Consider the following 27,782-nt stretch of genomic DNA (forward strand, 5'->3'; position numbering starts at 1 on the left):
GCATTTATAATGAGGAGGATTTTCAGTTCTCATAAACAGGAGGCAGGAGAGTAGAGATATGACGAGGAGGAGGAAGAGAAGGGGCAGAGGGAGGGAGGTGGAATAAAGCCCAAAAATGCGAAATAGGGATTGAAGGGTCTTTTGCCAGAGTTGGCAGAGTGATGGCTTTAAATTGCAGTGTGTGTGTGTGTGTGTGTGTGTGTGTGTGTGTGTGTGTGTGTGTGTGTGTGTGTGTCACTGGTAAATGTGTGTGGCATGAGCTGTTAGCATGAAGGAGTGGGAGTCATCTTTCTCTGGAGGCTTGTGTTCGTTATATTGTCGTGTTAATGCATCCATGCATGTCTGTGCCATGGAATCAATTTAATGGAAGCAGAACATACACGTGTGTGTGTGTGTGTGTGTGTGTGTGTGTGTGTGTGTGTGTGTGTGTGTGTGTGTGTGTGTGTGTGTGTGTGTGTTTGTGTGTGTGTGACAGAACTAGAGAGAGAGAACTGGGTGAAGGGACATGAGATAAGAAAGAGGACGGACATGAAGAACACCACTGAGCGAAGACATTGGGGAGTTTTTGAGGAAAACACAAAAGAAGCAGCAGTGAGTCTATTCAACAGCCTGCGCTGTGTGACAGCCTCCCGGCTCCTCTTGTTGATAGACAGTTTAGAGAGTTTCAGAGAGTGTGGACTTGACACTGAAATGAAGAACCAAAAAAAAAGAAAAAAGAAAAAAGGGACAGGGTCAAGTCAGATATAAACAGATAGAGACACGGAGAGAACACCAATTTTGTCCCTTCAATAGGCACAAGGGGGAAACAGCATGTTTCCCCTTGTCTATCACTGACTCAAGAACCATTAGCTTAATTATATGGAGGAACTGAGACTGAAGAGACAGTGTGTGCGAGAGGGAGACAGAGAGGGAGAGATTTAGACACAGTGTATTAGTTTTGGAATGAACATGGACAGAAAGATGGTGAGATTTAATTAGATGTCTTTTTCTTTTTTTTACCCTTTAAATTAACACAAACCCAATTCATCTCTCACTCGGGGACACAAACCAGGTCCACGCAAGATAAACTGTTGAATTTGCAGAATTAGGGTTATGGTTATACGGTAAGTAACATAAAGACCTGTCTACCCTGTTGCCAGACAAGGATGTTTATGTTGTGTAACGCTGCTAACCCTCTGCTACACGTTCTGTGCAACATTCATCCATTATGGCCGGATTCAGAGGGACACTGGGGCTGTAAAAGGAGGTATGGGCTGGAACTACTTCTCGACTTGAACAACAATTTATTCATCCCCTCAGCTCCTTTATGCCTCAGCTATAGAACAGGATGCCAGATACGACGGCTGAGCACAGGTTTTACACACAATGGTATCAAAACTAGCAGCTTGATTGTGACAACAAGCCGTCAGGAAACTGGCCACAGTCACTCCCCCAAGCCGCCGTCTGCCAAGAAATAGATATAGCTCACGACTCAGCCTAGAACTGTGGTTTCATTAAAGGGGCTCTGTGGAGCTTCGGTGTAGTGTGTGTTAGCAGGTTGTTAGTTTATGTTTCTGGACTCCATTTCTAAACTAACGTCAGCTGCTGTTGCTCTCTATAGGCGGAGGTGAGAGAGGCACAGAGACGAGGCACTTGAGAACGTGCATAAAGTCACATCCTTTGGACTGTCGCAGACAATCCAACCTGAGTCCTTCGCAAAGAAATCCACAGTCCAGCAGCAATAAACAACTTAAACAAACCATCCGCAGGCTTTTATAGGCAACCGAGAGAGACAGGGGCGGCCTCATTTTTCACGTCACGTTACAATTCGCTGAAATATGGCCAAAAGAAAATAGATTAATACATGTTAAAAGCAACAAATTGTTACATAGAGCCCCTTTCACGTTTTTTGTTTTGACAGGTATAGGTCTAATTCTGCATGCTCGGTGAAGTTACACCCCCGCTCACCTCTTAGCTAGAAGTGGGGAATGAATTATTTTGCCATAATTAATTAGTTTTTATTTAAAAACAACAAATGACTCAGCTGCTTGACCCTATGACACACATTTTAATTAACATCTTTACCAGCCAAAGGATTGTATCACGTTGATTTTTAGTTGGTGAAAGAAACACGATGAGATGGAGACACGATGGAGAAAATTGAGTTGTACATGATGTACGTTTATGTAACACATAACCAGATATGGCATGTTGAGGTTGAGTTGAGCTCATTTGTTTGATGTGTGGTTTAAATGTGTGTTGTATGTTAATCTTTGCTTTGTTTGTCTTCATTTGGTCATTAAGATTGTGGCTCTTTGTTTTGTTGTGAATGCTGTATCTTGAAAAATCTAAATAACACGTTGTAAAGAAAAATAACCAGCCAAATACTGATATTATACCTTAATCAACATGTAACCCTTTAATTAATGTTAACAGTTACTAAGTGCTTATTATTACGACTGCATGACTTAATGATTGCACCCTTATCGTTAAGTGTTACCTGTATACTGTATCATAGGGTAAATCCATGGTTGGTTGGATTTGTTGATATGAAGAAAAATGTCAAATATCATCAGTCTTATCCTTCAAGGTTGGTTTAAGTGGGTGGGGAATGAATGAAGTGGATGCATTGTCCTCGGAAGTGAAAAAAATAATTAAAAAACGTGTGTGTGTGTGTGTGTGTGTGTGTAGGGTGACGGTGGGGGGATGTTCAGGGGGGGAGGGAGGCGAAGCGTCACATGCACAACAGAATGTCAAGGAATAACTCTCCACTGCCTCCCCCCCTCACTCTCTCTCTCTTCCTCTTGACTCCCTCCATCCTCCTCCTCCAGCATGCTGCTCTCCTCCTCCTCTCTTCTCCTCTAGCTCCTCGTTTTCATCTCAACTTGAACTATTGGTGCATTTAATTTTTAATGATATGCGTAGAGCTCACTTTGTCCACCCCCCTCTCTCTCCCTTCCTCTCTCTCTCTCTCTCTCCCTTCCTCTCTCTCTCTCTAGTTTCTGCTCCTCTCTCCGCCACCTGTTAGTTAGTCTCCCTCTCCTCTCCGCACTGGAATCCCCTCTTTTTATATGAGGAGTTTCACACTTGTGCTATCACTGAGGTAAGTCCACATTTATTTATTCTTTTATTCTGAAATGACTGGGCATGTATTTTTCACACTGATTTCTCTGCACGAATGCATCTTTTATCTCTCACATCTCTTCTTTTTAAAAACATCTTTCCTCCCCTTCTCCCTCACCCTGTCATTATATCTCCACTTTTCTTTGTCTGTGTGTTGTTTTTTTTCTTGATGAGAGAAACAAAAACTAATGAAGCAGCAGCCAGAGCGCGAGACGATCACATTTACTCAGCGCCATCCTCACACAGCTGGAAGGTGCAACATGTGTCAGTCTGTTCTTGGCTCTTTTCACCTGCTCTTTCACTTTACTTTCACACCTTCAGACACATGCACGCTGACAGCCACAGACACTGAAGTTAACTCATCCCTTGCTGCCTGAAAATAACTTGACTCTAATTGACAAGTGCTCGCTGTCACTGTGGCTGGCAATAAATGACGCGCTGACTGTCAAGCTCTAATGAGTAGCTACAGTGGGCGCCACTGTACTATACCATCTGCCTGTCAGCCAGCAGCTTGTTATTTAAAGGTGAACGGAGCCCGCCGCAGGGGCCCCATTGTATGTAGGACACAAGAGAAGAAGAAGAGAATCAGTCAAGGAAGAGATAAGGAAGAGAGAGAGAGCATCACATACCCACAGGTGGAGCAACACAGTGCCTGGGAAAGACTGACGGAGTGATAATCACAGAGATAAAGAGGGGAGATGGTGGATTATTAAGGTGGAGATGGGAAGGTAGAGGAGGGGGATTGTGGGAGACGGCGTCCGTGCTGTGATGTGACTCTAATTTAAAGTGAAGGAGCTGAGAGAGGAGGAGGTGGAGGAGGAGGGGGGTCGCATGTTGCACAAAGATATTCCTGACTGCCGGCTTCTGGGAGCTTCATGCTCTCATCTCGAAGCTGGAAACATATGTAACCTCACAAATATATGTGCAAAGGGGCCATGTAGGATATACTGCACTGTACGTGGTTGCATAAGTAAGAGCTGCAGGGCTTCTGTGTCTAGCTGCTGTGGACAAGTTGTGCCATTGTCTTGAGGCTTATAGGAATTATGTAAAGTTGCTCAGCCATGTGCTTCAAGGCGAAGGAGAGTCATGTATGTAAACGAGGGGTAGCACGTAAAAATCCGCCAAGTGTGAAGTGAATTCCACACCTAGTTATTTTTCCAGTGTGCATCAGCAACAATTCTGAGCGTTGAGATGATGATGAAAAGAGAAGATGAGAGAGAGATTCCAGCTGGCAGCATGAGAGCGATCAATCATGATCTCGCTGGGAGCTTCTGCTCCCCCCGCGAGCTGCAAGCCACCATGCCCGGCTGTACGTGTGCCATCACCGCCACTGCTGCTGCTGCTGCTGGTGATGATGCTGGTGCTCCAGCTCACGGCCACGTCTGCCAGGACTGGGAGGCGACTGACTGCGCACATTATATCAACAAACAGTCGCTCACAAGCCCGCAACAGCTGCGGAGAGATGAATTAATGATCTGACGGAAGTGTATCTGTATGTTTGCTGGCATGCTGGTGTGGATGTATTGATGTGTGTGTGTGTGTGTGTGTGTGTGTGTGTGTGCGTGCGCTTTGAAGGATTATGTATTATTCACAGGAACAATCGTTATTATCAGCTCATCCAAGTAGATTAATCTTTTAATCAATTCTGGCCCAAATCCTCATCATCACAGGGAGTTTCATTAACTTGTTTTCACCTTTCCCTTAATGTCTCGCAGTCCACTTAATTTCAGATTATCTCTTTTTTATTGTTCTGCCACTGAAGTGATTCACAGCACAGTAGCTGTGGTACACACTGGTTTGTCTTCTCCCAACACTCCACCTCACATTTGAAGAAGAAGCAGAGTCACAGTGTCTTTTCCTGAAGTCTGAGGTTATCTCCGTGCTCCTTAATTGAGCAGCGTGAACTCTGACCAGTTGTTCAGTGCGTAAGAAGTGATTAATTTTGCTTCTGTGGTCCTCAATGGCACCAAAATGGCTGCTGCTGATTTTCAAAAAGGCACAATGTCCATCATGTTCCAACCCGGAGCCAGCGCTCTGTCAAAGTCCTTTCAGTCAAATGAGTGGAGGAAGTTTGCATGCTGGAACGCTGCTGCGTGTTTGCAGAAGTTTTGTTTCATCTGGAGCCAAGGAAAAGCTGGATGAGCTGCGGTGTGTATCACCCACTGTTGTGCTCACAGCAGAGAGCCTGGACCACACATGACAAATGACCCTCACTGCCTCCTGTAATTCTGCTGAAGGTCAACAGTCAGAGGCAACAATTTCAGAGCCAGAGAGTCATTGGTCGCTGACTTTATCCTGATGACTGAAGGGCCCGGAGTTAATTTGTTCACAGGTTTGACCACATAAACAGAAGTAAGAGGGAAACGAGGAATAATTACAGTGTTTTTTAGTTACAGTCTTTAGAGGAGGAGATCAATGAAAAACCTGCATTCATGAAAAAGCTAGTTCGATTTTGAGCAACCTGTGAGGTTTATACGAAGCTACAACCAGCAGCCAGTTATCTTTACTGAGCGTACAGAATGGAAATGGGAAAACAATAGGCTAAATCGCTCTAATTAACACGTTACATCAAAGTCAAAAGACGACTCTGGAGTAATTCTTGGCTGGCGCAGTAACTTTCTTAATTAGTGGGCTGTAATTACCTGTCAGGCATTCATGAAGTATCAATCTTCTCATTTTACTCTCAAAAAGAAAGCGAATGAGTGCATGTTGAACTATTCCTTCACCCCAAAATCAAAAATACATATTTTTCCTCTTACCTGTAGCACCATTCATCCATCTAGATTGTTTTGATTTGAGTTGCAGAGTTTTAGAGATGTTGGCTGTAGAGGTGTCGGCCTTTTCTCACACATAATGGGACTAGATGGCACTCGGCTTATGGCGCCAAAAAACACATTTGAAAAAACTCCACAGCAACGTCTCTTGCCAGAAATCATGACGTCACTCAAGATAATCTAGGCACCTCATTGTGAGCAGTTTCTTGCAGTGAGTCATAGATGAGAGATTGGCTAATCCTACTTTCATAACTTGAATAGTCTTAATCCATGCCATTCTGAATTAGACATGTTGTTTCTTTCTGGAGACATCTTGCTCCTTTCTCATCTCTGCTCTGAGGTGCACATGTGCAGTACAGATCAAGCTGCTGACAGCCACACGGTGGTTAATTTCTGTTTCAGCCTCAGTCTTGACTGAATGATGCTCAAGCGTTGCCTAAACAGTGACTGATGGGAAAGTATCAACAAGCCAGCCTCCGTAACTTCATCACACATCATATCATGATGGGTGACAAGTGGAGAAACTGAACGTGTTCACCCCGTTGTTGTTTTTTCATCACAGCATATTGAAGCCAGAGTCGATAGACACTCGTGACCACTGAAGAGTCGATTGACGCCGCAGAAAATGCAGATTATCCTGTATCACATTGAAGACGATAGCCAGATGTTGGTGTGTCTTTTGTCCAGTGTGACAGGGGTACGACTAAGTATAGTTATAGGTATAACGGTACAGCTACACTGAGAGGGACATCATTCCTACATGCTTGTCGATGAGTAAAGTGAAAGGAAACATTAGTCTTCAACTCTTCAAATGTATTTTTTGGCGTTTTGAGCACCACAAGTTGAGCACCATCTAGTTCCATTATATTCAAAAGGAGGTAGACATCTGTATGGCTGATATCTCCAAAATCGGGCAACTCACAACAAAACAATCTAGATAGATAAACAGCGCTACAGGCAAGAGCTAAAATATGTATTTTTAATTTTGGGGTGAACTGCCCCTTTAATACAGGTGCAGGTTTGAGATCATTCACATACTTTATGCTTGATGTTCCACTTATGTACTTCCGTTTGTGGGGATTCATTTCCTGCCGCTCTGTCATCAGAATAAAGTCAAGACGGCACATAATTCACAACTATCTCCTCAAAGCTCAATTCCCGACTAGAGATTCTCCTCATTTTTTAGATTTCTAACCTCCACAGACGTTCAACTTACAGACATCACAGAGGAAGTGCAAACATTCACAGTGCAAATACTCACTTCTCAGTTTCAATCGATTAATGCAGAGCGAGCAGAAGGGGGGGATCTGTTCAGTATTGAGGACAGAACGCCCCCTCAAGGCCTGCTGTCTTTAGAAAACAAAAGCTGTGAGATTTTTGTAATCCACCCCCCTCGTTTTTATTTCGGGAAGAGAGCAGACACATCAGCCTTGTGGTCAACTCTGTTCCCTGCTTCCAACAACTTTATATAATCATCAAGACACTTCTCCCAGTCTGAGTAGTACTGGAGAGCCGTTCCTGCCTGTAAAGGCTTCATAATTACCTGTCTGTCTACGGAGGATTGTTAAGCACTTTAGATAACATGCGTGGCTCGGCGGCTCACACACGCTGCGATTTCATCAAGGATTATTAGGATTCGGGGGAGACCCCAATTGTCTATTATCCTTTATCCTCCCTGATAGGCTTGAGTTTATTCAGATGTATTCAATTGAAATGCAAATTTGTGCACACCCTCTGCTGTATTTTGTCATCTTATGAGTAATGTCTTTCTTTCTAAGAGTTCTAATTATGTTGAAGGAGGTTTCACTGTGAGAGCAGATTGAGATAAACGCTTCCTATCGCAAGTTCTTCTTCTTGACTCTACAGCAAATGAGATATCAGAGATAGCCAGATACAGGAATAGATCTTCTTCATCACCAATCATCTTACTAAGCTCCCCTGGTTTCGCTTGGAAAAGCAGAGGTGAAATTGAAAACAACAACTCAAATCTGTGGATCAACGTCTTCGCTCTTGCTCCGTATGAATGCATTCCCAAATATGAATATATTGTTGTATTGCTGAAAACTTTCTAACTGTTCCTTCGTCATTCTACTCTTTCCCTGTAGCCCTATGACTGTGCGAAAAGGAAAACGTTTAGGCATCTCCATCCAGGAGCACATGGCCATCGACGTATGTCCGGGGCCCATCCGCCCAATCCGCCAAATCTCTGCCTACTTCCCTCGCCTATCGCCCACTTCCTCCTTCTCCGAGCCGCTCTCGCCCAATCAGGCGGCAGCTCCCACCGCACTCTGCCCCAGCAGCGCGGGTCAAGGTGAAGGGGCCGCAGGCGGAGGAGTGAATAGCAGCCTGTTGTCACCGCTGTTACCAGGGGCGGCAGGTGGAGGGGGCTCACTCTCGGCCATGAGCAGCATGGACACCTCCATCGAGATCGACAGCTGTGACAGCGACGATAACAGTGAGTCACCTGAGAGTAATGACTTTGTTTCACTAAAGCTGCTTGCGACAGAATTAAAATCAACTCAACGCAGATGTGGATTTGGGTGAAGGGAAATCAAAATGAGTTTTTGCTAAGGTGCTACGCCCGTCCAGCTTTCTGTTATCACACAGCAGCACACGTGCAGTTTACAGTTCGTTTTTACACAATGGGTCTTTGTTGACTGTTGACTTTGTCTTTGAGAGTGTCTTCAATTATCTCATCGAACTCTCAGCGATGAAGTGAATAAGGTTATTTTCTACAAAAATGAGTGACTTTCTCACAAAGTTGATATTTATGTTTCTTCCTGCCATCATTATCTACACAGAGTAATAAAGTCACCGACTGAAAAGCAGTCACCAACGTACGTGTGTCACATTTTAATTGTTTCTATCCACTGCCTCACAGCCTCCTTGGGGACGCTAGAGTTTGACCTGCTGTATGAGAGAGCCACCAGCTCCCTACACTGCACAGTCCTGAGAGCAAAGGTAAATAACACTGGTTACTTGTCTTGAAGTCGGTTGATAGAAAGCGCTGGTTTCCAAATTGTAGCCATTAGCATTGTCACTGCGAGCATGCTATCGTTAGCATCTCAGCTGCAAGCATGGCTGTAGATTTTTAGTCTTATACAGTCTATATACAATACCTGCTTATAACCTGCATCTGTTCATTGAGCTTCTTACTCGATATCCGGACTCCAATTCTACAATTTTCACAGTTGAAACACGGCGGAGCAGCTTCTTCGTTTCACTGATAACATTTCACTGATGGGAAAGAGAAATTAAAGGTCTGAAGTAACACAGACTCTGCACAAATGTATAACATCTTCCTATTAGTGTGTAGCACCACTGCTTCAGTTTTCAGCCTCAATTCATATATTGTTTTCACAGCGTGCAGTGTGGCCTCTGCACGACGTGGTTCACTGGTCAGCTGAAACTATCTGTCAAATTAAAGGATCCCCCCCCATTTCCTTTCTAGCTCTGTGCTTGAGATTCAATTTGTAAATGAATCCCTCACCTCTAATTTATTACAGGTGTCGGCAGCTTCGACATTGATCTGCACCAACTACTTTACACTCTCTCTTACGTCCTCTCTCGGTCTCTATCAGGGTCTGAAGCCGATGGATTTCAACGGTTTGGCTGATCCTTACGTCAAGCTGCACCTGCTTCCGGGAGCCTGCAAGGTCGGATTGTATTATGAGAACGTATTTTTGTTCCTGTGCTTTTCCACAACTGAAAAAAAAGACCTTTAGTAACCTGTATTTCTGAGTGCATATTTCATTCTGGCTATAATATTGAGCTGCTTTATGACGGTGCAAGTGCAGACCAGTAAATCTGCACTAAAACAAAAATGACCTTCGAGCCAGTAAAAAGCTGTTTTCCTGTTGCGGTTGTTTGCTGTTTGCAGCTGAGAGAAAATAGCTGAGTTACATTATTGTTCTCCTCTCCTCTCTGCTTTGATGCACAGGCTAATAAATTGAAAACCAAGACTGTTCGTAACACGCTGAACCCCGTGTGGAACGAGACGCTCACCTACTGTGGAATCACAGAGGAGGACATGTACCGCAAAACACTCCGGTAAATGTTTGTTACGGAGGCTTTTCTTTTTCTATTTCTGTCTCCTTCACTTCCTGCCTCTCCGCTCTGTCTTGCCCATCAGAAAGCCGACTGTTGCTTACAAAGGGTTTCTTATCGTCTATCACAGTCTTTTACTCTCAGTTTATAGGCCTTTATCCTCTTTGTTTCACCGTGTTCCCTCTCTCCACCTATCTCCACTGATCCTTTGATCCTCCTCTGTCACCTCACCTTCTCTCCTCCCTGTCCTTGCATCTCTCCCGTCCACTAGGATCAGAGAAGATCTCCCTTCACTCCTTCTAAGCCATCCCTCCCTCTTTGTCTTTCCTTCTCCCGGCCTTTCTCTCTCTGCTCAAGATGCAGTGACAGATTGAGGTCAGACTACGCACCGCGGGGTGTTTTAATTTCATTGACCCCCTCCAGAGGTGGCAAAAGCTGCGAATTGTCTCTGCCTGTGACTAAAACTTTGCCACTGCACACGTGGGCATGGGATTTAAATAGGATGGACGGTTGATCTCTCCAGGGAAATTAGAGAAACTGGACCTACAGCCGGCCTCCGACTCTGGGTCAATTCAGCAGAGGCGTTTTAATGGCAGGAGGTTTAAAGCACAGAAACATGAAAACACGTTGATGTTGTTTGTGTACAAAGTGATTTTTACTTTTTTCACATCCACGTAAATCTCTAATGTAACCAATAAAACTACAATCGGAAATGATAAATCCAGCCTAATCAATTTAATACATTTCATAAATGCCTCTGTAGATATGCTTGCATTTTTAGTCGATTATGTTGTCTTGTAGTGTGTTTCTCTTTGCACAGACTAAAAGTCAAATGTTAGACTACTTCCAGTTTATCTACAAGGTTAAACAGCAGGAAATATTTCAGCGATCTAAAACCAAGTCACTAAACCGACATCAAAGACTCGGCCAAAAAGCTGCACTTAAACACACCGCAAAGACTACAGCCAACGGCCAACGGCGTGAGAGGAAATAACTCTCCAAACCAGCAGGTAGTCTGTATTAGTCATTCAACAGGGAAACTGGAAGACCCGTAACTTTGGATATTCAAATATGAAAAAGCAGTGTTTTGTTGACAGCACTCTTGCTTATATAGCCGCATAGAAATTGCAAATGGCACTGGTGAAGAGGCGGCGGCGCAAAATGAGGCGAAACCGTGCAAAATGTGTGAAATCGTGGATAGTCAGAGTGATGATTGCTCAGTCAGCTGAAAAGCCGCCGACATTGGCTGGCCAGCGCAGGACACACCACGAAAACTAGAGCCACGGATGCTTACGGATGCAGCCCTGACAGTGGCGGATGGCCGACAGTCGTGCTCAAGTGTCAGGATTCTTAAATACCAACAAAGTGACGCTGACAAAGATCTGGCCACTGTCAGGCATCTGGCAGAGTACTCAAAAGTGCTTCTGTGTTAGTTTCGACGACAATGGGTGTCCACAGGGCACATTTTGCCGTGACGACACACACACATTACACACATCACACACAATGTGGAAAACGTTACCAGGGGCTGGTAATTAAGAATGAAATCCATCACGGAGAGGGGAGGTGTGTTTATTTCAGCAGCTTTGTTCGACCACAACTCCACAAGATAGCAACCACAAGCTGTGCCACATTTAGAAAAAGGGCAGAGCTCTTAAAAAATCAGCAGCTCTCTTATTGTTTCTGCTTCCAACTTCAAACCAGCAGCCACAGGGAACAGAGTGCAGTGTTTTCTCTGAAGGATCAGCGCGGCTTTGGAAAATAAAACTCATAAGTTACAATTGTGTATTTATGTTGTTGTATGATGACAAGAACTCGGGATTTTAAAAAGGGCTACATTTTCTCTTATTCTCTGACAGTTTTAAGCTTATCCACCTTCCCTGCTGTCGCCGACAACCCTTTAAAAGGAGCGCTGCATACATCATCAGCGAACATTTTTACATGTCTGACATGGACATTTAAGTTGGTGACAGCATGTGATTAGATTTGCCATGCTGCTGACAGACATTATGAAGTCTTTCTGGTGCAGTAGGAAGTGTGAGCTGTCGTAGTGGTGATAAAATGTCTGTGTTACCACATACTGTGTAACTTCAGCCTTATATCCGCCTCACATTATAATGACTCCATGCTTCACACTTGCCTCCTTGACCTATTGTACGCTCACTCACCACTCCATCCTCGTGAACTTTGAGCCGTCCTTTACCCATCTCATGTATCGCACCATCTTTCACCTCTCAGCTCCGACTGATCTCTCATTATTCTCCCATTGGTCTTTTTTGGCCTCCCATCCCAGTCATTTCTCTGTCTTACTTCCATTTTGATTTTCTATTTCTGCTGCTTTTTCCATTCTGAAGGGTTCACGTGTCCTTTTGGATAATAAGCTGCTAGACTAGAAATTACCTCTGGGGGAATGCCAACACATATCTTGGTGTCCCCGGGCAACTGGCCCCTCGCACCTTCTACATTTCTGCAATACGGTGCTTTATTATTGGAAACTGAAAGGCAGCGGGCGACTGCGACATTTCGCTCCCGTGTTTATGAATTTGGTTAAAAGTCGAATAAAACAGCAAGCCGAGAGGCGGCATTTTCACATCTGGACCTCTGACAGAGCTACTTTCATTTACATTTACATAAATCACAGAGAAAGACAACCCCGCTGGATTTCATATAGCTTGTAGCGTGCTCTTTTTCTACTTCTGCCTATAGGAACGTGCATATTTGCATTCATAAATGACTCCTCACGCACAGATTTAAATAAATTCTCACATTTGTATCTCTCCCTCTCACCCACGTCACTCCATCCCTCGCTCGGTGGCTTTTGATTTCACATATGCCTTCTCCCTCCATCTCCTCCGCTCCTCTGCTGCTCCCACCCACTTATGCATTTCGGCTGACGCTACAGTCAGTCGAAAAGTTTGCCAGACCCATAAATATGGATCGACTTAACCTTGCATGATGCACTTCACACTATCTCAATTCCCCCGGGAGGGAAAATGCTAATTACTTGTACAATATGCACACACAGATGCTGGATTTACACATAGGTGATTTATCAGACTGCGTTCTCTTTAATTCGAGTCAGGTTATTATTATGATGTTGCCACAACATTAGGAATAATTGAATGAGTCATAATATGTGGAGTCGTTTGAACACCACTTTGCATCTTTCTGCTTAAAATGTTCTACCTCTTTCTCAGCCTCATTATTCTAATTCAGTGTTTCCCTCTCACTTTTTCCTCATTTGTAACCTCCCTCCCTCCCCCTCCACCCTGTCCCCCGCTCCCAGGGTGTCCGTGTGTGACGAAGACAAGCTGACACATAATGAGTTCATCGGGGAGTCGCGGGTGGCCCTGCGCCGCGTGAAACCGGACCAGACCAAACACTTCAACATCTGTCTGGAGCACCCACCTCCTGTGAGAAGGGGCAGAAAAAGAATAAAAGGGGAGATAGGAAAAGAAAGGCTAAAAGGATGGAAAGAGGAAAATGAGTGTGTATTAGAGAGATAAATGACTGGAGGGCACAGTTATATTGAATATATTAAGGCTTCTTGTGTGACTCACAATCTCATCTTTTAAAGTTGAGAAAAAAAAGACATGGAGAGAAAAAGACAGGGAGGGGAGAATGAGGTGAAGAGGAAAGGCAGGAAATCGTTTACGCGCCAACAGAGAGGCGTTAAAATGTCGATATTTAGTAGACAAGATCAATCCGCTCCGATGATGACCACACACCTGGGTCTCATGAAATATGAAAAAGCAACGTGTCTGTACCATCACTGTGGCATCATTAGTGAGAGAGCTGAACAAATGACAAAAATAAAGACTATGACTAATGCTGATATTGATATTTGAGAGTAAACAGCAAACACACAGGCAGATCTTTTGTTACATACAAACATAATCATAAACATTTAAAGCAGAAATCCCTCAAAAGTGTTTATTACGATTATAAGACAGATATAGTAAACTGCTGCAGGCATTTTATAGTAAAACAATATACTTTTTAATAATTCTTTGGGCCTTTTAATGGCTTTATTAGAGAGGAGAGCTTAGAAAGATGACAGGAAACGAGATGAGAGATGACATGTAGCTGAGGGGCCACAGGTCGGATTTAAACCCTGGGCCGCTGCAGCGAGGACACAGCCTACACTTTATAGCTTAAGATGACAATCACACAAAAGATAAAAGTACTTTTATAACACCAGACTTCAAACGAAATGTAATTATCATAAATCGTAAATAAGTCCTAGTGGACTGTTCATACGACCCAAACAGTCAGAGGAATTTATTAAATATTCTAACTACAAGTCATTATTTACAGTTTATAGATTCTTTATAAAGGCTGTTACATCATATGGCCACAAATATGTTTACAATACATCATAACATCAGATGTGGTTGCTGAACATGTCATTTAAACCCCCCTAACCCCCAGACCATGGACATTAATCTACTGCTACACCAGCCTCCACTCTTCTAGGAAGACTTTTGACAAGATTTCACAGCCTGGCTGCAGGGATTTGCTCACATTCAGCCACAGGCGTTATAGAGGTCGGCCCCTGCTGTTTAATGATAAGGCCTGGGTTGTGCTTGGCATTCAGGATTATCTAGAAATTGTTGGAAAGGGCTGAGGTCAGGGCTCGGTGTTGGCTGTTCACGATCCTCCACAGCAAACTGGAAAAACATGTTTTTATATATGTTGTATGTATTGTGTACAGGGGCATTGCCATGTTAAAAGGCCATCCACGAACAGTTGCCACAAAGTTTCAAGTACACTGCTGAATAAAATATCATTGAATAATGTGTAGCATTAAGATTTCCCTTCAGTGGAACTAAGGGCAGCGAATAGCCGCAGACCAGAACGGCTCAAAGGACAGTAGTGTTCACATATTACTAGTAACATTGGCACCTACTGACATATTTGAGATGATTCTTGCCTGAGCAGAAGTATTAGGTAAACAGAGAGTGTCACATCTATTCTCATAGCCCACAAATAGCTTTTATTGCAGGCTAAATGTCAGCTGGGTCACACATGGGAAAAGGGTACACGGAGACTGGGAGAATAAAGGGAGAGGAGGGGAGGAGGGCGTCAGTAGACATAGAGAGCGTGTGAGAGAGATGAGAAACACATGAAAAAAAGTGTTGGAGAGCGGGGGGCATGTGTATGTGAAAACGGGCAGCAGGGAGCTTGGTTTTTGTTCTTTATGAGATGGAAAGGGCTGTTGGTATTAGATTGGCCCTCAGGGGCCGGTGGCCACTCTGCGATCAAACACTAAAGCCCCTCTGTCATCCTGCGAACCCGATGCTGTGACAGGCTTGTCATTTTCAAAGTGGTTTTGCCTTCAACTCAATACATTCATCTCTTTCTATACGCCCTTTGCTCCTCTAACCTACTTCTTCAGCTTCTCTGAGTCGCATCCACTTATTTTTTTTATCTCTTTCTCCATTTTTTTCTCTGTCTTCAGCTGCCTTCACCAACAGCGATGAGTACAGCCCTGAGAGGAATCTCCTGCTACCTGAGAGAGGTGATCACATGACTCCTCTGTTTTGGTCAACATGACCCTGCATCTGTCTGTCTGTCCCAACAGTCCATTATTCAACCTGTTCTTCATTTAAGATTCAGCAGAGCAAAAAGTTTTGCTGTCATTATTCAGGTCATTTGCAAAGTGAAACAACAGTAATTTCGATGAGCGATGTCGATGGATTGTTTTTCACTATTTTCTGCCATTTTATAAATAAAATATTCTAATAATCAGAAACAAAAAAATACAGATTAACTGATGAATACGATCACATCTTACTGGTTTGAAAGCGCACGCATTGTGTATACTAAACATTACAGCAAGCTATTTTTAAACCATCTGAGTGCATGTTTTCCACTGTCCCAGACATCTATCAGCTTCCATTCATTACCATAAGACATGGAAATCAATTAGCAGACTGGCTTGAGTCATGTAATCCATTAAGCCAACACTGATATATCGTTGTGAGGTTATTAATCGCAGTACACTTCAAATCAATCCGTGGTCAAACTGGATAATCAAGTTTGATTTTTGTATTATGTGGAAATTAATTCAACTTAGTGGCTGCTAATGACTGTCTGGAAAAGGGGAAATACATGCAAATATCTTAAACTGTACAGTTTACATTAAAGTGAGACCTTTGCTAAGCAAACGGGAGCCACTGGGGCCAAAAATGGAAGGAAACTCTCCCGAGGAAACAGAATTAAACTTTAAGCCTCTATAAAAGACAGTTATGATGGAGCTCAGGATTTATCAGGTGCTTCACATCCTGTCCTGTGGGATGTGTAGGAACACAGAACGTTAATTAACATTAGATCCTGATCGATCCTGTCGGCCTGTCGGGAGATGTAAATAATCGATGAGGTTAAACTGCTGTGCCTCATGTGTAAATGTGCACAGGGGACGCACTTATGTTTCTGCTACTATGTAATCAATATTTTCCTTATTATAGATGTATTATTTATCACACCTACTTCCCATTCGCTGTTACTTATAATGCTAATTTTCATGATCAGGCCTCCTGATCAGCGGATTCCCTACAACTCTACATTACCCGACAGCCCTGACTGAAAGATTGTGTAACAGTAACACAAGTAGAGATGAGTCATAAAGTTGATGCGATGAGTATTGTTTACAATAACTTCAGAGTAGAAAACTCCTCCCTCAAGCACTAGCTTACATACAATTTAATTGTTATTTGAAAGTGTAATCATCTAAAATGCATGTAATATCTCATAAATAACAATACTTTCACTAACATTAGGCCAGAGATCTGATTTACTTGTTGTGCCAGAGAATAAAGAAGATGACAGCTTGAGTTTACGCAAAACTAGCAGTTAGTCCAACTTTGCCAATATAGCATAACATCGTCACTGCAATTCAGTCTTTTACAGTATCTATGTATCTTTACTAAAATTAGCCTAAGTTAGTGAGGGAATGTCTGTTATTTTGCTTGAAGGCTGATGGTTACTTCTATCGATTGCAGAAGTGGTTGCTGATTGATTTTTTTCCAGGACAAATGGATTAATCGACCAACCCTGATATATAGTTGTTTTTTTGCCTCCATGTAGCTTAACTACTAAACTGGCCATGACCCTTCTGTATTGTATTCCCGTACGTCTTTTTTACCGTTTGTGGGTTTTTTGCTTTAGTTATTATTCTATTTATATATTTACGTATAATTGACATGATTTTTGGGAATTGTGTTTGCATTAGCCACTATAGCCTAATGTATTGAATTGAGCAAGGGTGTTTTATTATTATCATGAATTCGACCTTTAATTTGTAAGAACAATGATGGCGATATATTTATTCTTTCGCAAGTTACAGAATTATGGAAGGTAAACACGATGTGTAGTATATACTGTAGAGTGGACTGGTCCTTTAACTAACAATCCTGTCTCACAGCTGTTACAAATTCTTAATGTCTCTGTTGTTTTGGACACAGTAATATTTTTGTACCAGTTAGGTAAATTAAACTTAAGGCCGACATATCCCTTTTTACTCAATTAAGATAAACACAGTAAAACAGCTGCCTCTGTATTTCTTACCACAGTCGAGGCTGTTTAATGTGTCTGATCCGTCTTGCCAGTTCTGCAGCCTTGCAAACCCACCCACAAATTTATCTCCTTCCCATTCGTCTGTCACCGTGTGTGGCTGGCTCCACATTGATGCCTGTTTATTTCCACCTCCCTAATGAGTTACTCTCTATCGATCTGTGAAGGTCTGAGCTGTTTCATTACCAAGATACCTGGTTGCAAATTATCCTCACTAATTGTGAGTTTTGTCTCCTACTCAGTCACGGCAGATGGCGAACGGCCTGTTGGCAGTAACGATGATTCACAAAGAAAAACACAGACAGGGAGAGGAGAAGAAAACGGAAGAAAGGGAGAAATCAGGAAAAAGAAAGGGGACAAGCTGTTGAGACAATTAGAGAAAGGGAAGGGAGGAGCACCGAGGAGTGTGGGGCGTGTGGCATATTGATCGTCCTGGCTGTGTCCACCTCACGCCTGAAGATAAGATTTAATGAGAGATGGAGAGATTTAAAGGAGAGGAGAGACATATAGTGAAAAATACAGTTGAGGAGTTTAAGGCAATAAAACCATGAGCCTTTTTCCATTTCCTGTAGTGAAACATCAAACATAACCTGGTTGGAAAAGTCGCACCTGCAGTGATGAAAGTCCTGAAATAGCAAACGTGCGTCTTTCCTATAAATAACATACATGTATCGGTGCTGTTGGCCATGAGGGTGAGTCACGGTCCTGTGAGAACATCGTCTTCCCCTTCTTCACCCTCTGTAGCTGCTTCCTCGCTTTCTTTCATCTGTCACTTTGAATCTACTCTGTTGTTCCGCTTGTTGTCAAATGCTTTGGTAACAGTTTGATGTTGTCCGTGGAAAATACTTGAGCCAGGAGCGACAAAGCGCATTAATATGACTTTAAGGTTTGTCCGAGACAGGTCTTTGCCATCGGACCGTCTGCTCTCCTGTTTATTACAACGTCTGTGATCGCTGGGTTTTGTCTCTGAGCTGCGGCAGATGAGCTCAAATGTTACATGAAAGTCACTGAGCTCTTTAGGTGTGTCTGCTGAGGAGAGGAAGAAGAGAGAGCAGCCACATCACTGCGAAGGACAGGAAGTACATTTTAGAGCAAAACCATAGAACTGTTAAAAGAAGAAATAAGGTACTTTCCTTCTTACAATTAAAGGTTGAATTCATAAACAATTAAAGTCACCCTGCGTGATTCAATGCACTCAGGGGTTTCCCTTGTGTCAAGGTTTACAGTGATAGTACCAACTAGAGTAATTTATGATTATGTAGTCAGTATTTAATGGGTAGTCACTACTTTGTGCCAATCAGCGGCTGAATCGGGAACAACTCATGAAGAAAGTGCAGGAAAAGGGCGGGAAAACAAACAAAGACAGGAAGTAAAATATGACACATGAGGATAGAATCTTCAAAATAAAACAGGAAAATAACTGAACCAAAACCAAGGACCGTGACAGTGTTCTTTATTATTTGTTGACTTGATTGATAGAGAGAGGCTGTGAATGAATTGGGAGCGACATGCTTTTCTATCTCCATCAGATAAATGGCAGATAGCTTGTGAGAAATCGCCGCCGCTGAAGACGGCATATTGGAAATGTTTGGTTGTGTTTGTTTACATTAACGTCATCAACATCTACCGATGACATGTTCTACAGAGTTGGACTAGGTTTAATTATTTTAAACTAAAATCTTTCTGACTGAGCCAGCTGTGTGTAATAGTAGGTGTTAGTTGGTCAGATCATGTCTTAAAGACAAAGTTACTGTGTTTCAGCATTCATCCAGTCACTTCCAGAGGCTGCTGTTAACACACAGTTACATGTCCTTTCTGTTTTGCTGCCGCAGGAAGATCTCTGTTATTTTCACTGCAGCTTTTAACCTGCATCAATTGATTTTTGTGGCCTCAGTAAACACAACTATGACATATGATCTCTTTATTAAGTTGATATGGCGAGCGTGTACGCAAGCAGCTGTGGCTTGTTTACACATCGAACCGACAGAAAGCAGCATTAGCATTCATTCGAAGTTTGAGTCAACAAGTCCAATATCCACTCCTCTGTTGATACTGTTTGGCTCTTGCCCAACTGTGGAAGGAAATATCTGGCTTTTTAGCTGCTAAGTGCTCCACTGTGTTCAATGTACTTTCTAACTTTGTCTGTTGATTAGTGCTGAGCAGGAAGTGTACAGTGACAGCGTTATGAGAGCTTTTGTTGGGTTTTTTTAACTGAAAACAGCTCCCTGATGTGCCTGGAAACAGCACTAACGAGAGCAGCGAGAGAGAACAACAACAGTAAAGTTTTGCGCCGTAAAGCCAAACAAACTTACTAAAAAGGAAAGTTTGGTGAAAAAAAGTTTAGTTAGAAAGAAGAGAAAAGAAAGTTTAGTTCATACTCCGAATGACCCCTTGTACAGTACACACAGACATTTAATCCACTAGTAATATATTTAAAAAAAAATGATTGCAGTAGGTTGAAAGAAAAACTTGAATATTGTTCATCAGCAGGTCACAGCCTCTGATGCATCATCCTCAATGAATGAAACCTCCTTCTAACACTGATCAGTAAAGCAGAGGTTGGTACGACTGTAGATACCAGTGAGCACAAGCTTAATTTGAAAAGTATTCAACCGAAAAATGAAAAATGAAAGTGAATGAACATGCAATGCCTAACCACACTGACACCGACTGACCTGCAGCTCTCACCAGCCAGCAAGGGAGATGTGTTAGCAGCCAGTCAACACATTTTCTTCTCTTTTAGTCCAATAAATATATAAATAAATAACTCTATTAAATGCCACAATCATATAAACACAAGCAAAACAGCTGTTGTGAATATACCTCATGCTGAAAAGGCTACCTATAGTGCAATAATTGCTTCTAACTGCTGTGTGTGTTGTGCTAACGGGGTTAGCCGTTGAACAACAGGCCCATCACTTTCTTCGCTAGCGTTATCCAACTAGCTTTACCTCGCATCTCAATCACATTTAAGCAAACACCTAACTCTATCATAATGACCATTAACAATGAATATGGCTTTTGTTCGCACCGCTGTCAAGCTAGTGTGTTAGCATTGGGAAATTTTGGCTGCACTCTCTCTGCCATTCTTGTGTGACTAGCTCGCTAATAGCTTTAGCAATACTTATCCGCCTAACCTTGTTGAAGGCTCCAGTCGGGCGCAATGAGGGCACGGGATGTTAAAAGATTTACTACAAATATATTGAGAAATGCTTAAAGAATAACTCACCAAGCCTAGCTTTAAAGCTGCTGTAAGCATTGTCGTCGTTTTAGCTAACCTCCTGGCCGTTTTGCAGTCAACGATAATGAATCTGTCAGTCTAGGAATGTAGCTCACACACCTTTTTCCTGATCTCTCATGTCCCCTCCCCCCCTCAGTGGGAGACCGAGCAGCAGAGGAGTCTTGAGGAGAGGGGCCGTTTGCTGCTCTGCCTGCAGTACCTCCCCCCGGCCAGTGATGGCGACGTGAAGGGCGAGGCCAAGGAGAGGGCTCGCGGCGGGTTGTGTGTGGGCGTCAAACGCTGCGCCCACCTGGCAGCCATGGATGTCAACGGCTACTCAGACCCCTACGTTAAAACGTAAGGAAGCGCTACCTGAATGTTTTGGTGTGTTTGATTAAATAACATGTAACAATGCCGCAACCTTAACAAGAAACAAATCATTTTTGCCCTCAATCATTGGACACCTTTAAAATAATTAAACACAACTTAGACTGACGGATTGGTATTTTACGACCCTCATTTCAGAACAATTTCAACACGACTCATCCATCTCCCTCCTCACCGCAACACCTGTGTATTGTCTTAACTGGCCGTTGGCTTATATTGACCCCATGAATCACGCTCATGAGTGATAGATGGTATTAGTTAACCCCGCATAAGGTAATGGTGACAAATGAGGGCAGCTTTCACACAAGTGGAAGCCATTGTGAAATATATCACCCATTAATCTAGATAATGGTAACAGTGCATGTGTATTGACAGCCTTCAAAATGGACTGAAAGACAGCAACATGATCTAAGGTTACGGGCGTACTGTATCAAGGAGGAGACAGAGTCCGGTGCTATTGTTAGTGTCATCGAGGTCCTGTAGAGTTTCATTACTCACTGAGGAAAGAAAGGCATTACTGTGTGTTTCACTGTGTGTGTGTGTGTGTGTGTGTGTGCGGGAGGGCAGGAAGGTCCCTGGGTTGAATGATGAACCCTGACAGAAGCTGGACAAATGAGCTTTAAAAATCCCCTCCTCTCCTTCCCTCCATGCTCTCCTGAGCGCTGCCTCTGCCTGTGAGGTTGTTTGTGGAATGAGTAAAACACTAAACAACCTCCCGTCACGCACACACATTCACACACACACACACACACACACACAAATCTCCCTTCTCCTTTTCCCGTCATGCCTTAAACTCAAATGTTCTTCTTCACACCCACTGAACGTACGCACACATCCCCGTCACAATCCGCAGGAATACATCACGCACCTTGTGTCATTTCGGATGCGTGAGTGCATCTTTGCCCTTTGGCTGGAGCTTTTTCCCAGATGCTTTGTTGTGTCTGAGAGCGTGTGGGAACATACGCTCTCTCCGAGCTGTGGGTGGTGGGTGGAAAGCAAATGTGAATAGAGATTTCGCCACGCTCCTTCCAGCTGGCTTAAAAATATCCTTAGAATTTAATGACAGCCCGCGTAGGGATGCTGAGCTTTTTTCAATCTGTGCTGTGTTGGTGGAGGAATGACTGATCAGTTCACGCTCATACATGATTAGTTTCACATAATACATTAAACCTTCGAGGGGATAGTTGTACGTTTTGAGAAGTGCTGTTTATTCACTTTCCAGCTGAGAGTTAAGCAAGAAGATGGATACCACTGTCATATCTGTGCAGTAAATATGAAGCTACAGCCAGCAGCTGGTTAGCTTAGCTTAGCATACAGACTGAATTCAGGGGGAAACAGGTGGTTAGGCTATCTGTTCCCTCCTCTTATCAAGCATGACTCTTGGCAAGACAGCATATAAGCATATTTCTCAAAATGGCAAGCTGTTCCTTTAAAGGATAAGTTCACCCAAAAATGAAAATGCAGTCATGATTTACTCGCCTCCACAGAATGTTTCTGGAGCTTCACAGCAAAACAGCGTTGCAGCATTTTACTAAACAACTGAAGTAGATGGGGACTTGTTTAAGCTGTGTGGAGCCATTTTATGTCCTTTTTACAAGTTTTAAAACAAGTCCCCATCTTCTTCGGTTGTTGTGAAGAACACTGCTTTGCTGTGAAGCTCCAGAAATGTTTTGTGGACTACGAAACTTCACCCAATTTTCCATTGACATGAAAGAAAGAAAGAAAGAAAGAAAGAATATAATGGAGGAACATGATGATTTTCTATGTGAATGAGCGTACATGATTGTATCACATTCCTCTGTCTCAGGTACCTCAAGCCAGATGTTCATAAGAAGTCCAAGCACAAAACAGCGGTCATAAAAAAGACTCTCAACCCGGAGTTTAATGAGGTAGACATCCATGTTTGTGTATGTGCATAACTGTGGGAGCAGGAAGCACATTTACAGTGGTTGAATGTAAAGAGACAGCTCATTTAGACTTGAAGTGTCCTCCTCCAGAGACACCACACTGCATGCAAAGTTTCTGCAAATAATTTTGCAAGACAGCCAATTACAGTTCGCATATTATTATGTGCTGCCTCATTAGTGTGTATTTTAAAGGTTTACAGAGGAGGAGCAACATGTGTGTAAGGCGTGATCCTCTGACCTTTTTGCTCTCATCCACTCACCCCTCTCCCTCTTTGCTTTCCCCCAGGAGTTCTTCTACGAAATTACCTTCTCAGAGTTAGCCACCAAGACGCTGGAGGTCACAGTGTGGGACTACGACCTGGGAAAGTCCAATGACTTCATCGGTGAGCTGACATCACACAAACATGCTGGCAGCTAATCATTTCCTGCTGGTGCTTTTTGGGATTGCTGATTAGCTCACTGGCTAGTTAATTAGCAGTCTAATAATGTTGTACCCATGGCAGATGTTGCCAAAGATATTTCAAGATGGTCTCTATTAGCTGCCTTGATCCGAGTGCAACGCTGTGTGTAATTTGCAAGAACTGGTTGCCAAAAGGGTCTCATTGACACTCTGGCTTTTCAATATACTTGTTCCACGAGTGGGAGTAAGTCATTACGTTTACTCCTGTTCTTCCATCTGAATATCTTCTTCTTGGACTTTTTTTTCTTGGACCTTTAAAAGTCAAGATATTTTGTTCCTTACAGTCTGAAAAGGTCAAGTCTGGTGTTTTTCTCTGTCTTTTATTTTCAACAAATTCTGAAGAGGTAAATCTCTTTAAGGGCTCAGCAGTTTTCCTGACACAGCTGGGTACCGTAGTTTGTTTTTATCAAACAGGAAGTAATAACGCAATTAGCTGGGGACCATTTTCTACATTGTGTACTCTAGTGAGTATTTCTAGCACCGTGACGTTGTATGTGGGATCAACTCAAAATAAATTACAATGCTCATGTTCGTGGCAGTGACGGAACTTGTCACCCAGTCCAGCAGTGTGGCTCGCTGATGTGTTTGTTATTGTTTTTTTGACAACAATGGAGCTCTGTTCCACAGAGGAATATCCGGCCTTGGTTACACAGACAATACTTGTCAATAGGATGGATTGGTCTTTTGGTCTTTTCGTGGGATTTGTTGACAAGTAGAAAAATATACCAAATCTCCAGCCTCGGGTAACTTTTTAGATTGAAAGAGAGTAATACTTCATCACGGCTGAAATCCACTGACCAATGAGGGGATTAGGAAATGTCCACGAACAACTGAGTCATACTCTGTCAGTGAAAACAAAAATATGAGACCCATCCCCAGGATAAAGTGTTACGGAGTGTAAGGATTAACTTTTCTTCAAACCACAGATTTGTTGTCATAGGTTTCATACAATACTGACATTTCTACAAAGCGTGTCAAATCAAGTTCACAATATGGAGGTGGACGGGATGGTGGTGGTGTTACGGACGAGAAGGTTGCAAAGTCAGTGACCACAGTTGGCGATTGCGTTTCAACAAGTGTGAAACCACTGGATACTTTTCAGGAGACCTCGGGACAATTTCCAGCCGTGTATGTGGCCATAAGACGGATATTTTGTCAGGAAGTCTGGACATTTCCAGCTATGTTTGAGGGGACATCACATGGTGTTTTTAACAATACCATCCCTACATTTCGAGCTGTGTTTGTGGTGACTAAAACAGGTATTTTAAGCCAAAACATGATCTTTGTGTGTGTTTTTTGTGCCTAAACCTAACCAGAGAATAAGCACAGAGTCATCACAACATAACATTGGAAACTGAATCTAAAGAAACGAAAAGTTTCAACGTACTTGTGGTTTGCAGAAATGTATGTCACCAACATTTATTCTGGCGATTGTGTTGTGAAGAGTAACCAGATTTTTAATGAAATGCAGAAATTTTAAATTATTCATTTACATTTATTTTCATCACTGTTCAGCTCTGTCTGATGGTCAGAAGACTACCTGTGTATTCTTAGACACATTGTTACAATCACATAAACTCGGATGTAAAACAAAAAAACGTTTAAAAAGTCAACTTTTGCTTTAGTCATTAAAGGGAAATAACATTTTCAGCTCTTTGGATAGCACCCCACTTCAACTGGAAGTAATGTGGATGAGCAAACATCACTTTTTCCCTATTAAGATTTCTTAAATTCACATTTATTTATGTTAAATTTTCTTTTTTTATGTTGTGACAACACTGTGCTCATGTTTTGGTTAGTTTTAGGCACAAAAATCCTTGGTTAGGGATAGGAAAAGATCATGTTTTGGCTTAAAATACCTGTTTTGGACCCCACAAACACAGCTGGAAACTATCCAATGGTCGCCACACTTACAAATGTTGAAACGCAGTCTCGAACTGCAGTCGCTGGCTTGGCACCGTCTTCTAGTACAGCTGTAACTCCACCACCTTCCTCTCCACCTCCAGCTATGAAAGTCCTGTCATAAACACGTAATGTGAACGTGACAGACAAAAAAAGGCTTCAAAAGTAACATCTGTTCTTCTTTGTGCACTGGTAAGGGGGTGTGTCCTTAGGGTGTCACTCGCAGGGAGACACTCTGCAGCACTGGATAGACTGTCTGAAGAACAAGGGCAAGAAAGTGGAGCGCTGGCACACGCTGACCAACGAGCTGCCTGGATCCACGCTGCAGGAATGAACTGATCCTCATCCACTGTTACAGACACCGGAGAGACTGACCTGACGACTCGGGATGAGAGACGTTTCATCGCATGCTCTGAGGATTTTCTGCATGACTGTGAAGGACTCATATCCTACTTGCTTTGTGTCATGAATGAGACCATAATTCACACACAACACACCCAAAGGGGTCACATTCAGAGATCAATACTCTAATCCTGGGCTCTAAATAGACCCTGATGCAAATCTGGGAAGGCGTCCACGCCAGTAGGAGAATTTTCATAATCATATTCATAGGGATACGTGTCCCTTTTGTGGGTTTAACGTCAATCTAAATGCGCCTCTGCACTGCTCCAAACTGGTCAGAGCTCAATCAAAAAGAAATATTGAAATCGTGCTAAAGAAAATCTAATGAGGGAGAACGCTGAATTATTCTGCCGGTCGTCCCTCATGTCAGGTTTATGTGCTCTCATTACACTCGGCCTGTTGTTTCCATTAACGGCTGACATTAAAACTCCTGTCTCATACCTCTCCCTCGCAATAATGATTTGCCTAATGCTTCCGAAAGATTTCCAAGTGGTCTTAACACTGTCGGACGTTTTGTACCTATTGATCTGATTTGGATTGGATTGCCTGCAGATAATTGGTTCTTCCATGTTGATGGTACGTGTCAGTTACATTGCATGTTTTGGTGTTGATGGAGCAAACTAAAAGACGACTAATGTGCCGGGCCTTGCTGCAGGATTCATCATTGTGTTGTTCCCAATTCTCCTGAGGCGTGTTGCTCTGATTAACTGAAGACGTTTTTTTAATTAATCTGAGGGTAACAGTTTTTTTTTTTAGTTTCTTTATGTTGTTCACAGTTGTTTAATGTGTCAGCTCTAATATCACTGTGTCAGTTTCTTGTTGGTGACACGTTGATGAACCCTTTTCCTCCACAGCCCCGTATTCGAATGGACGAGAACAGAGATGTTGTTATCAGATTATTTTGTGGAGAGCTGTGCGTGGTCACACAATAAATAAAATCATCAGCCTTTTGTTGAATATCTAAATTAACAAATATGAATGGTGTATAGAGCACAGTGTTGTCCGATAAGTCTCCATGGCTGCTGCTTTACTATGGATTGCATTAACCAAGCTGCAGGTGTGGTAAAAGTGGCATGCTGAAAATACCAGTGGTGTTCATATGTAAATATATATTGTGTTGCACTTGCTTTGGATGTTTGTCTTTTGGAATTGAAAGTGTGCATGATTGTTTCTTCTTCTGTTTTTTTTGTTTTTTTCATAAAACATTCATATTGATCGATCGTGTGTAGCCCTGAATTTCTGTTTGCTCTGTGGCTCCAAAGTGGCCTCTCTGAATCTCTTCTGTTTACGTGCGGCTCAGTGGCAAATCCAATAAAGCCAACACTGCCACCTACCCTTCAGGGTCCGCAACTGCAGCCTCTTGTCTGACATTCGTAGGGAATTTTCCCATTCCTCCGGGGATTTTAATGTATGTATGAATGTACCGTGACTCCAGGAATTCTCACAGAAATGTTCCCAGAAGGCCACTGACTTTATAGCATTGACATATTTATCTCCTGCTTTATTTATTCATCATGAATAAAGCATTTATTCATTGATTGTTCTGTAAGCTGGCTCAAGGAAAATTCACTGAAGAAGAGTCAGGGATATCCATCTTCCAGTGATTTCCCTTCATAGGATTTTTCTGGGCTTTTTCCAGGAATATCCTGCGTTGCTACGGTAATTTTTCCTCTGGGAAGTGGTTCATTTTTAAGTGGTGTAATTTGACAAACTGGATCAATGTTAAATGTACTTTTAGGCAAATTAGTGGCTTGAATCACATGGCTGAGAGAACAGTAGCTAAATATGTTTTTGGTGTCTGAATTTCACTAATGAGCAACTAATTTGTCTGTCTGTCCATCTATCTATTGCTAAATTTATTCATTAGATGATTCCGTGACATGGATATTGAATATTCTGTTTACTTGTTTCATTAGACAAGGAGGTCAGAGGTCAGCGTCATCAGCATTAGGACATCTGGATGTTTCTGATGAACGCACTGCTGCTCAGTGTCCCACATCATGGAC

At 42.7% G+C, this 27,782-nt stretch overlaps 1 protein-coding gene across 1 annotated transcript; it reads left to right on the plus strand.

The window, feature by feature from the left end:
- The first annotated feature begins 2,823 nt into the window (after positions 1-2,823).
- On the plus strand, positions 2,824-26,992 carry LOC311250920 (double C2-like domain-containing protein alpha). The gene is made up of 11 exons (XM_084343073.1): positions 2,824-3,082; positions 7,982-8,331; positions 8,758-8,837; positions 9,458-9,532; positions 9,817-9,926; positions 13,210-13,336; positions 15,385-15,444; positions 20,876-21,075; positions 22,913-22,994; positions 23,299-23,395; positions 25,572-26,992. The coding sequence occupies exons 1-11, from the start codon at positions 3,051-3,053 to the stop codon at positions 25,706-25,708; spliced, it is 1,350 nt and encodes a 449-aa protein (XP_084199199.1). The 5' UTR covers positions 2,824-3,050; the 3' UTR covers positions 25,709-26,992.
- Positions 26,993-27,782: the final 790 nt, after the last annotated feature.

This window comes from Pagrus pagrus (genome assembly GCF_965226575.1).
Source record: "Pagrus pagrus genome assembly, chromosome: 21".
Classification (NCBI taxonomy): Eukaryota; Metazoa; Chordata; class Actinopteri; order Spariformes; family Sparidae; genus Pagrus; species Pagrus pagrus.